Source organism: Pieris rapae, chromosome 3 (genome assembly GCF_905147795.1).
Source record: "Pieris rapae chromosome 3, ilPieRapa1.1, whole genome shotgun sequence".
NCBI lineage: Eukaryota > Metazoa > Arthropoda > Insecta > Lepidoptera > Pieridae > Pieris > Pieris rapae.
Window position 1 is genome coordinate 4,517,422 of NC_059511.1, and position 13,223 is coordinate 4,530,644.

At 31.0% G+C, this 13,223-nt stretch overlaps 1 protein-coding gene across 1 annotated transcript; it reads right to left on the minus strand.

Moving 5' to 3' along the window:
- Positions 1–4,653: 4,653 nt before the first annotated feature.
- Positions 4,654–8,402, minus strand: LOC110997099. Its single transcript, XM_022265081.2, has 5 exons — positions 8,147–8,402; positions 7,210–7,307; positions 6,636–6,726; positions 5,328–5,405; positions 4,654–4,748 (listed from the first exon to the last, which is right to left on the minus strand). The coding sequence occupies exons 1-5, from the start codon at positions 8,400–8,402 to the stop codon at positions 4,654–4,656; spliced, it is 618 nt and encodes a 205-aa protein (XP_022120773.2).
- Positions 8,403–13,223: the final 4,821 nt, after the last annotated feature.

A 13,223-nucleotide genomic window follows, 5' to 3' on the forward strand; every position in this document is an offset into this window, starting at 1 on the left:
CCATCAAAAATTAGCGACGTGTGCCACAATTAAACATAATTATATTATTAAATTAATGACAATTTAAAACAAACCTGTTTTAATATTATTTTGCTGTACTGTCCGCTGTTCTGAAATATAGTAAAATATCGTATCGTAGTAAAATAAAAATACATAACTCTTTATGCATTCTGCTTTGAATGAAAGCGTACAAAACATGATATAAATTTCGGCTATCGAATAAACCAAAAATGAAATGATAATATTGAATGTGCATCTAAAAATCTATAGGGCAATGAAAAAGTTTCGATTGCTGTATTTAGCGAATACAGTTCTATATTAAACTTAATACACCAAAAACAAAATTGAAAGCTTTTGCGAGAAGTTAAGATAATTGTTCGTAATTATATGCTATAAATAAATAAATAAGACAAAATAACATTTAATAATGTTGTACTTATCTTGTTGTAATATTCCTGGTTCATTGTAATAAGAAGAAAATATGATGCAATTTAAAAGCGCCTTATATAAACTTAATAGCAAACTATTAATGTTTAAAGCAAGCAACGTCAGAAGCAGTGAAGTATAGGACCAGAGAACCAATTTATTTGCGAAGTGACCGTTGTATTTAATATAAATTGGAACGAAATCCATGGTTTTAAAAGAACTTAAATTAAAATTCTTATTTGACATTATTGAAACAGCAATTTGCTTTTTAACAACCAAATATTTATAGTTTTAACTTGAGTCTGTCTGCGATAAATATTTCATATTACAATCCTGGTAAATATTTTGGTTGATACCTTATTTTCGTTGGTATCTCACATATCAAGAAATAAATTCTTAGGCCAAACTAAACAAGTCAACTTGAGATAAATATATTATATAAAATTGTTAGATTGTTTTTTTGTGTATGTTTCAAAAACACAATAACCGATCGAGCTAAAATTTTACCATGATATGTCATCCGCATCAAGGATTGTTTTTATTTATTTTTTGCATGAGTCACATATCTGCGGTCGCGAAAAAAACTTTTTTTTTGCAATCAGCTGTATACTAGTGATCGCGCCTTCTGCCAGAAGCGTGGCGAGAGATGAGTGGCGGAGTGTTTATTGCCAGTTTTTCTCTTCCGTTTTACGCTTTGAGAACTGGCAGTAAATCTAAAATTTCAATGTATATTTATTTTTTGACGTTCATAAGTGTATTGATGATTTATTATTTTATTATCAATTAACTTTGAACAGAAGGACTATTCATTTAGAATTGTCCTTAAAATTTCAGGAAAATTATTCTTCATCAAAAGCTTAAAGGCAGCGCTTAAATTGGTGTTTTCCGATTTTGTGCAATTGAACATCCCAAGGTCCACAGATTGCCTTTATCTGTGGCAAGGTCCACAGATAAAGACAATTAACAAAGATAAAAAGGTTCGATATCAATTCCTAGACGTTTAAAGTTCATTTTAACAGAATTTTAAATATCGTAATACCGATGTTTAAATATGGTTAAAGTTTTTTATGTAACGTCGCAATTATGTAATAATGCGATCGATATTTTTTAATTTATTCTCAGAACGGAGGTCTTATTAATCGAAACCATTTTTCCTGGTAACGTAATACGATTTACCGTAATGCAGTATGGCCAAGTGATTAAGCGTGCGATCTCCCAACCCTGAGGTAGTGAGTTCGAACGTTGTTTGAAAATGTTCAAGTGACAAAGTTAATGTCATTCCCATATAAAAACGTTTAGCGTTAATGGGTCAGGCCTATCGTAAAGTAATTTTGTCTCAAGCCTCTGGTTGTCTTAATAGATGAACTTTAATTGTGCGCCCCTAACAATTGATCATTATTGGATACATTGTTGGAGATTATCCTTAGGAGACTATCTTAGAGAATATCTTAGATTCAAAAATTACCAAAGAAAGCGCACCACCCTTCGACAGACCTTCACCATCATACTATTTGGAAAATGATCTATGAATCTGATGCATATAACCGAGTCAAGAATCATATAGTTCCTCCTAAAAATTACCAATATGGGCTTATCATTGACGCAACAATCTTTAGTCTCCTCACCTCAGATTTATGTAACTGTAGTATAATGATTTGCTTTCTAATAGGCAAGCTGCTGATCAGCCTTCTGTGCCCAACAGACGCAGTTTAATTTTTGGTTTAAGTATTTCCTCATGTGTTCTTTCACTGTTCGAGCGAGTGGCAAATGCGAACCTACGATCTCAGAGATGATTGTCGCTGAACACACTGTTATACTTTTAAAAGAAACAATCAATATGGAGCGATCAATACAAAGAGGTAGGCTCAAAATTGGCAGAGTCAATTGCTTTGCGATTTTAGGAGTTAATTGAATTTTTTTAAAGAAATTTAATGATTACTTATGTTACTTATTACTTATGTTTTGAAAGTTGTTTCTATTGACGCGCCTAGTAATCAGTCACATGACAATAGGTGTATGTTATATGGGTTTGCTGTAAATAAAGCTGTGATTTATAGCATGGAATGATATTCGTCACGCGACGAGGGTGCGACACGAATCGGCATGATGGCTATCAGATTTATTTCATTTGTGCCATACATGTATAACGTGTATATTTTATCAGGCAAATACTGAGAATTGTATTAAACGAAACGTGATAAAAATAAACAATTTTATTTTTTAAAGTACGCAGTATCTTTGAGGACATAAATATCACAAAAAAGAAAAAAAGGAGGTACTCTAAGATACTTTTTTACAACTGTTTTATTGAGGAAAGAATTCGATCGAAATATTCGAATCTTTTAGACCTTTTCACCTTCACCACTACCGCTAGTCACACTATCCGAAGAAAATATTGTTAGGTTTTGTATCAATATGTGCTGCAAAGTACTTACACATGAAGACAGACGAAGGAACATATGTTCTACTAAAACACTAATAACATTATAAAAAAATTCATGTTTTTTACTTTAACATGCATGTATAAAATTCGAAATTATAAACGAATTTTTATTTAAAATATATACTTGATAAACCTTAATTCACGTTCCACATATTATTCTTGATCCTCAAAATGCGGCATATTTCAAGAATGTGATAATCTTCAAGGAATCGCTCGGCTTTCGTATTTACGACGTAATAAAATGTCATCGTTTTATGGCCAACATTACGGGAACAGCGTGTATATGGACCATATTGGTTAACTAGTATCTCTCTATGGATTCACTTAAAGGAGGCATCATTCTAAGTCAAATGTTCGGTTGGTAATGAGCTGTAATATCTCGTATCCCAATAGAACTTGGGACAAAGACTTTCATATTAAGTATTCATACAAGTATTCTTTGCTATCAAAAAGAACTTTACAACGATAGTTATGTAAAATAGGCTTGCTATTTACTACTAAGTAGGTAGATCCATAATAAGCTTGCATATATATTAAATACTTCTATAAGTAACTTTTTTAAAGATATGTATTGAAATTAAGATCATGTTAACATCATAACGGTGCATCATCATCAGTTTGTTTTGTCTAATTGTTCTTTCAAAAGTGTATGTAAAAATTTATGATGATACAGGTCTCACCACATCAGGAGCCTGAGATACATATTTTCTATACAATCTAAATTTATAACGATAAGTTATCGGTATTTGGCGACGGTGGGTGCTCACCAAAAATACTAGACGGGTGCGTATATCCATCCCTCTGTTTAAATAAAAAAGTGCTGAACACCTAGCACCGAGCATAGAAAGATTTGGCGATTAAAAAGAGTGGCGGAGAGTTTATTGCCAGTTCTTCTCTTCCGTTCTACGCCCTTGATTTGAGAACTGGCAGTAAATGTAAAATTAGAATCATTAAAGTATATTTTGACGTTCATAAGTGTACATTATGTTACCTATATGAATAAATGATTTTTGATTTGATTTGAGTCAAGGGCTCATGAAGGGGTCGTACATAGAGACTCTGGGATACATGTTTTCTTTGTAATCTAAGTTTATGGCAATAAACAATATTAATATAAATCAATTTAGTACATTATCTTTTTTGAGGCCTAAAGAGATAATAAATATTATAATATTTCTTTTTGGGGTCCAAAACGGGTCTAAAAGTATCAAACCAAAGCCTGCACAATATTTAGCGGTGACAATAAATCAGTGAGCCGATAAGGATTTGTGGCGGTCCGCAAATTCCACTTTCTTGATAAAGGTACCATTATTTTTTCCCGCGTCGTGTATTTAATAAAATATAAAAGAGAAGTAGACTCTTGTGTACAACAAATTTTTGTATGAAATAAATAATTATAGATGACCAAACGATTCCTATTATTACGACCAGAAGATAGAGAAAAGTTTGTATTACCTATAATTTTAGCACTAATAGTATATTGCATTGTCTGAAGTAGTGTTTTTAATACAATAGAGCAAAGTCAAAACGATTACTCTATACTATAAATAATGGCAGATATTGGATCTTAGATGATTTGCTATGCTGCAATAAATTTAAATTAATAAGAAGTTTTCCACGTTACCATAGGCGCTGTAACATTTTATGAGCCTTCTATGTACTTGTCAAAACTCATGGTTTGAATCTAATAGAATAATGATTTTCGTTTAATAAAACCTTATTTATACGCAATATTTAATCTAAAAATAAAAATATAAAAATCTTAATAAAATAATAATAAAAATCTATTCACATTCCGCTTCATGCATCAAAATGGCTCGCCTCACATAACGGAAGTGGTAGAAGCTGAACACCACCATGAACGAGAAGAAATATACAACTGAAAATGACGATTATATACAATAAAACATATAAATGTAATTTATGATACATATAATAGTTAAATTTTCAGTGACTATTAAGTGTAACGTTCAAACATTTATTATTCTTAACTCTTCGATGCAATGTTTTTTTAAGTCTAAAAAAACAATAAAAGGAATTAAAATTTCTGCCACTACCTCCATGTATAAGTGATAACGCAACCTGAGGTCTTGCATTCAAATTCCAGCGTTATACTGTTTCGGGTTGGAATAAAATGAAGACGATAAAATTAATTTAAACCTAACGGAATTGCAAAAAGGTCATCGTGAGATATCTTTAAACAATGGATCGTAAAATTCTACTGCATGTAAATTCAGTTTATAAATAAATTTATAAAATAGGACTATTTAAAAATTTAGCGAAGAACAATGTTTCTCTAAATTCATTGTTTGAAGAGAAAAATAATAGTCTCTAGACAATGGAAATAAGACAAAAGAGAGCAGCCGCCTTGCATAAAATTACTTTGGCTTGTATAGCTATATTTTTATATTATTTAGTTAAAAAGCAGTCTTAAAAACATGAGATTAATATTACTCACCAGCACCAAGGAAGGTAAACAGTCCACTAACACACGCCAAATTGTCCAAACGATGTTGCTCATCTTTTATTTTTGGTGCTAAAACAGACTGATTGTTTAAAAATTATAAAATCTACTTGAAGAAATAATTAAATTGATTACGTTATACACCATAAAAAAACGGAATATTTTTTTCTCTTTGACAACTCATTGAAGTAATCAATGCTCCATTGCTCTATGGCATATTCAAGTGTTCAGTAAAGTGTAAATATTAATAGTTTTTTATGAGGAAAGTGCAAAAGGTTGATTTGCTTTGCCCGTTGAGTCCGGGAAAGAGTCCAGGCCACCTATATACAATATCTAAGTCTAAACCACGAAATTTAATATATTACGAATAAAGATACACTAAAATAAGAAGCAATATCACAGGCTTCTACGATAAAATACTACAGAAATTGCCTAAGTGTCACAGAGGGCCAATTTCAGGTTGAAAAATAGAAATTTTATTACGAAGCCATTTCAATTTGAAGAGAAAATGAAATTACGTTCGTTCTTTACGACTCAGTACTAATTTATAAAAAAGCGATGAATCGCAACTTCAGATTGAATTAAAGGGGTTGTGATTGATTACACTTTAATTTTTCTGATCAATAGGACCTACCTACTGCCAAAGTTATTCGTGACGAGCAGAATTATTTGATTTTTCTAAATTATTTATACAACACCACATAATTAAATTATTAAAATGACGCTGTTATTTTAAAATTTGAACTTAAAGCCCTTCCTTTGAGGCATGCGTGCCGCATCATCAGGACAGGTATACAATTTTAAATTAAAAAAAAGTTTGTTTAATATCTGTCAAATGTAATAGTGTAATAAACAATTAGAAGATTACTGTGGGTAAGAAGTTTTTTAATGTTATTTATTTACTATAGCTTCCTTCAATGAGATGTTTTAAACTTACTTTTATGATAATAACTCAATGTACGTAGAAATGGATAAGAAATTGCGGTAATAACTCCCGGTAATTACAACAATGTCTACAGCTGTGGCAATTATAAAGCCAAGAAAAGTCTGCGTGGCAGAATATGACCGTATCAGTTTTATATGGATATAGTTTAATTATTTGTTAAATTCATGGAATAATTATATATGAAAAACGGCAACATTGTTTTGAAAAACGACGACGTTCCTTCCGAGCATAAATGCTGTTTTATTGGAATTATAACTGTTCCAAATCCTAATGGTGAAAAAAAAATGCTTTATATAGTTTTCTCACAGCGGAATTATCTTGAATTACGAAACAGTTTAGTATTATTTTAATATTACCGTAACTGAATCGATCACAGGCTCTAGCAATTTTGATCACCGCTAGTGTGATAATTCCAGTCCAGACTAGAGTGGCGACCAAGAGGTATACCTATAATTAAAACATAAAAAACCAAATACCAAAGTCTACTTATGGTCTCACATAATAAATTCGCATTTTAGTGAACTGATAATAATCAGTTCACTAAAATGCGAATTTATTTATTGCAAAAAATTGCAAAAAATTTGCAATATTTGCAATGTAAATACATGGCAAACAAAATAAATTTTTATTGCAATATTTGCAAGGAACATAGTTTTAGTGTTGGCAGGCTGATCACCTTATTTTCTTATAAAGAAAACGCACAATTAATTTAAATGTTGCTTTTCCTACAAGGAGTTTATCTATTTATCTATTTAATGGTTGTTTGTTCATTTAAATTTGTTTGTTTTCAGTTTTACATTTTAAAATAATTCCATTCATTTATAAGCAACAAACGCAGGATATAACATAACTTTCTATGCCTTGTGTATTTGTGTATGTTGTTTATATTTTAGTGTGGTGATACTACTGTATCAAAAGTAGTATGATTACCAGCATAGCTCGACAATTCTCAGTGAGAGCTACAATAATTAGTAGAAGACCAGCTCCCGTTACTCCACTCAGCACTGCTCCTGACGCAAGACTCATAACTATAAAGAAATAAAAAATCTAGTGTATTTTGATACTATTAGGTATATCCTAGCTGTAATAACTCGAAGTTGCGTTAAAGGGTTTTATGTTTTACCGTATAAGTTGTTAGCTCAACATCAGCCTAGTGTTAAAGTTAGTCTAAAAGTTATCACACACATATATATAATAAATATATCTGAAACACTATTATGGTATCACATTAGCTTGGTAGGTAGTATGTTATGAAATTAGCTACACTCGCTGTAAACTAAGTGTGCTGTAGTCAGACTACCGATATATATAACAGATTTTAGCTATACTCTTCAAAGATATTTTTTTCCATGACTACACAAAGTTTGTAATTGTGAGTTCGGGGGCAATTCCAACATTATGCTGAATATAAATGTATTGCATATAATTCACAGTATTACAATAGTAAAAGTATGTAAAAATGTATGGTATGTAAGGTAAATTTTTTCAATAAAAAAGAAATATTGTATTATAATGAGCTTAGTAAATTAATTTCTTCGCGAATACAACGCTACTTATTCAAAGCTTGATATAATGGGGAGTAGTTAGATAAATAAAAAAAACGTATAGCACAAATCGCGTACCTAATCCGCATAAGGGAATGAGTATTTTTAAATAAGTAATTACTAAGTAAAAATTAAAATTTGTAGTCACATTGTTTCTTCACTTCCGATGAACTCTGTTTTCCTTTTTGTAAATTTTGCATTACCTCTGTCGTGTATTGTAGAATATTATATATGATATGGTGTTCTTTACTAATTAAATAAGCTATGGACGTCAACGATAGACAATTTCTGAATACGCTTTTCGTAACTTGAAATGTACTTACACTGTGATTTTGGTGTGTGATGCATATCGTCATATTGGGTGCCGTGTGTCAGGATTAAAGTTAACAGGATAGAACCCACCAGAACCTGACAAAAGGCAATGAGAAGCACCCCAGGAAACAAATTGCAAATACCACAGCAGCTTTCGAAGTGGCATCCTGGCTTGTGAACAGCAAAATGCAACGGTAGGTTTGTAGATTGGCTAGAACTTCGGGCTCGTTTCTCAGGTTTTGTATAGTTTTCCGCGCTCTTCGCCATTTTGTGATGATGACATTGTCACTTCGGCTAAACGTCAAAGAGTTTTTAATGCATAAGTAAAAATTAATCGCCATAACGTATGTACGCGCTTAACTTCTGTTTAAACTATTCGTTATTATAGTTATATAGAAATAAAATGCCCTCTGAACATCTGTTAATATAAACAACCTTATATTACACGGTCAGTAATATGTGTAATAATTCCTGTATTCCCTTTGATTAGTGCGAGTGCAAATGATTAGTAATTGAGGATGATTAGTGCAGGTGTGTACTACAAGAAGAGCCCAATTCTTATGTAGTGTTAAGTATATCCGTCGCTAAACAATAAAATTACATGTTTTGACAGGTACGCTGCGAGTGAGGGGAGAGACCTGGCTACTCGCAGTTCACTCGCCAAAATAATACTCTCGTAAAAATAGTACACGCTTTTAATCACGTTACTACGCAGACAACTGATCACCTGCACTATTCAGTAGCAGACTACACTTGTTTTCTCCTAATCACTAATCACCTGCACTAATCACTAATCAAAGTGAATGAAAAGTGACATAGAAAGAATAGTGTATAGTCCATTTCTTGACGAAGGCTTAAGTCTTCGCCTCAGGTTCTAAGTAAATGCCATTAACTATTTATCTTAAATATCTATCTACAACAGGATGGCTTTGAGTTTTTGACAGTGCAGCAGAACGAATAAATAACCAAATGCCGAGTTTAAATAAAAATAATTGTATTCTATTACTTATATTAATTTCGATACTAAAGCCAGACTTAATAATAAGCGAACGTTATTGTGTAGTTGTAGGCAAATAGGCTGCCAATGTTGGAAAATACTGGTTTTGTTCAAAATACCATGATCCGCAATTTGAAATACAAATAAGTTGATACAGAGGAGTATTCATAGATCTCCAGCTTTTAATTGTGAATAAAATATCTTGCTAAAAGCTACGCCAATTAAGCTTGTCTTGTTAGTAATATAGATAGTTTCTATTTAAATATAAAAGTATTAACCGGATTAAACATTTTATTTATCTTAAAGTTTTTATCTTAAGGATTTAGTTTATCTTAGGGCCTGTTTCACAATGTCATCCGGACATGTGTTCCAAATAAGATATTTATTACTTATTGGTAGGATAAACAGTATTTTTGCGTTTCACGACTGTCAGATAGCGCTATTCGTCATGAAATGCCAAGTATATTATTTGGAACTTTTATCTTCCGAATAATTTATGTGTTGCATAGCTATTTGGTACTTTAACCATACATTGTGAAACAAGCCCTTAGTATACATAGTTATATAGTTACTGTATTAAGTTTCGTTAAAATGCTCATTATTACACAAAGAAATAGAGTCCGGGTCTGTATCAACTAATGCGAGCAACCCTTAAATTTCAATTTGAAACCTGCGTCGAATGGCGACCACTGATTGCGGATTACTTGTCAGTTGATCCTATCAACGTGTTTTGGTTTCCCCTTCAATAAATTTAATTATTTTTCGTTCACCTCCGTGGACATATTTTATGAATTCTGTTATAAATATTTTAAAGAGACAGAAGGCTCATCTGATGTTAGCGATAATTACTCCACCCACAAAAAAGTGAGTTGCCGAATTTTTAAGAATTGATACTCATAAAGGTCGACTAATTTTGTGACCATTGCATTCGTTTATGGGAAACATACCTACATAATTTAACTTTAATGGTGTAAGTTCCAGTAACTTGCTATTTGCTAACCACTTGAAAACCACAAGCTTAAGCAAAATAAAGAATGATATATTGTTGTATGCTTCACACATTTTAAATAATGATTGTGGACTCGAAACCTCCTGAGTCATATTTTGTGGCACCCACTTCTTGTACGTATTACAATTAGTTAAAGTATTTTCACACAGTTAAAATTAAAATAAAATTTAATACTAAAGCAAGATTGAAGAGCATTGATCTACAATTAATCATAAGAAATTTACATCTTGGTACCAATCTGTATGTTCAGCGACATTGCAACAAGAAATTAATTAAATAAAAAATTCGTAAATTAAAAACCTGGTAGTGAAAATCCATTACCTAGCCATTTTTGATTGATAGAAGTTGAAAACTAAACTCCAGTTATGCATCGCATTGAGATAAACACGAACAGTAGAACTAGCCAATTTCAATTTCCAATCTGTTTTCCATTGATTGTAGATTAAGGTGTGGTTTAAGGCATCTACTTGGCGAATAGCGTTGTTAAAATCCCGGGAATTATCCACAAAATACGTAAATATATTGCGATAAGGTATTATTATTTTTTATTTATAGTCTAGAAGAAAATGTAATTATGCCCATAGTTTGTAAGTCCGAAACGTTATTTAAATTGCAACTGAAATATCTTCAAGCTTCATTTATAATCATAGTACCAATTACTACATACACCAGAAACTTATAGTCGTATTTTAAAAGCCGAGAAAGCATTTTTAGCTTTACTAACCCATAGATAAACGTGTTATTCACAATTCGTTTTTTAAAGATGTATATTTGTAATAGTACCTGTAATACGGAATTATTTATGGTGATATCTTGAAAAATAAAAATGATGTTTTAAACATTTATAAATTATATATTTTTAACTGAAATATATTTAGATTCTGTCCATCAAATTCAAATTTTCAAATTCAAATCATTTATTTGCTAGAATTAGTCTTACAATTAGTTACATAAATTACAAAAATCCGCCATATATGAATAGGCATGCAAATGTCATCTTATATTTTATTTATTTGATATATTGAATAACAAGACTACTTATCAAATCCCACATTTAGAAGAATGAAAAATCAGTAGGTCAAATTTACAAAATTTACTAATAGGACTATATATGCACGACCACTTATACGCTGATGGTGTAAAATCTCGCAACATTGGTCCAATCGGTGATGCCACGCTCTGTGGCATATGTAAATTTAAATCACTGTCTATTTTCGACCACAAATCTGGTTTATGTCATTCCATTCGAGTATGATAGCTCTATTAGCCTGCATTGTCAATTAAAACGTGTGGCGTAATTATTAATAACTGTTATGTAATCATCTATGTAAGAACAATGAGAAATTTATATTTCTTTTAAATATAAACAAATTGCATTAATATGTATGGTAAAATACTTATAATTTTATTGGAATTTAATACCGATTTTGAAACAGTATCTTTTAGAAAAAATAAATATAAAATGGTAATAAGGAAACACGATTATTTAACAAAGCCCTACAGATCGAATTAATTGAGGAAAACATAATTGTATTCGCGCAAACGTTGTTTATGACAGGTGAAGAAGAAACAATGTAACCTATAGAACAATTATAACTGGGTTGTTATTGTAAACAATCTTATTTTTTTTACTTATTTAAATCAATTTTAATTTACAAATAATTGCGACTGGAAAAAACTGTCAGAATAGTGAGTTCCTGTCGCTAAAACACAATTAAGCTCTATTCATTAATAATAGTATTCACGAATAGTTGCTGAATTATTTAGATACTGAATTCGGTATCAGTAAAAAAAGTATTTCATAATTATGAAATATTAATTTTACTGATTAATACTTTAACATACATTATAGATACACATTTTCATCTGAAATCCGTGGGATGACTTCACACTTGACAACATTATAAAAACATAAAAACGTATGTTAAATATATTTATCATACACAGAATGTGATAGAAAGGACTAAACATAAACAAAAATAAGCATTTCAAACATAAAGCCTGTAAAAGGCTTTATACAGGTTTTCTTAGCAATTGAGATCGAGTCGGAGGCAACTACATGTCAACCCTTTCATTAGAGCACTCTCTCTAATGACGTCTTATGTAACTTTTGTTTTTCAAAGACCACAGTCTACTAAATACACTTTTTAAACTGACAGGCTACTGTTCTACGTTCTACAACTCGTAGTTTATTTAATTAATTAATACAACAAGTTAATTTCAACATCAATAAAAGGTTTATTTTATTCAGAATTATTAGGTTTTTATGATATAATAATAGGTAAGTTTTTAAAAATACTGTCGTCAACGTAAAACGATTTCTTTGATTTACTTGGCCGTGTAAGTCAAACTTGAATATTCACAATTTGATTTACTGTGTGTACTATGTGCTGTAAGACAAGACCCGAAGAAAAATGTTAAGGGTCGTACATCAATCATTTCTGTTTCTTTATTTACAGTTGTCATTAATCAGAATGTTCCAAATTTGATTGCTTTATTGCTGCTTAATTCATTGATAAATTATATTTTTTGTATTGAAATTTAACAAACATATTTTTGTTGTGATAATATATATTTTTATTTGTAATACTTTGTCTGATTTAATGGTCACAGTGGACTGTTGGGTATTGCTATTGCTGGGTACTATTATTATAGCTGTAAAAAAATATAATTTGGTTGAAAATCACACGATAAACCTCTACAGATTTCTGCATATTTTTTCTTTACAGAGAATATAGTAAACGATTCTCTGTGACTGAAACATGTCGTTAATATTGTCCCATTGCGGTTTTTACTAGATCCGTTTCATCCGATCCGATCCGAAACACGAAGAAACCTGTACAAACGAGCTTCGAACTGGTACTGAAGTCGTTTTTCATGTTAACTGTTTTCATTAATATTATGTCCTTATTAAAAAAGGCATAAAACACCGTGACAGTTGACAATCTCCTTTGCTGCAACAAGCAAAACTAATGTTTTTATTTATCAAAGTTAGCAGTAAACGAGGAAACTTGAGGCGAATTAACGAGTTCTATAATTTGCTTTGTTTTTCTAGGATAAAATGGGATGCTAGTAATATTAA

Excerpts from the sequence above, each read along its gene's own strand:
- LOC110997099 (XM_022265081.2), bottom strand. The coding sequence starts at position 8,402 with ATGGCGAAGAGCGCGGAAAACTATACAAAACCTGAGAAACGAGCCCGA. Across the intron at positions 7,308-8,146 it reads TCACACACCAAAATCACAGT|TTATGAGTCTTGCGTCAGGA; the intron begins GTAAGTACATTT and ends ATTTCTTTATAG. Across the intron at positions 5,406-6,635 it reads CTGTGATCGATTCAGTTACG|CACCAAAAATAAAAGATGAG; the intron begins GTAATATTAAAA and ends AGTCTGTTTTAG.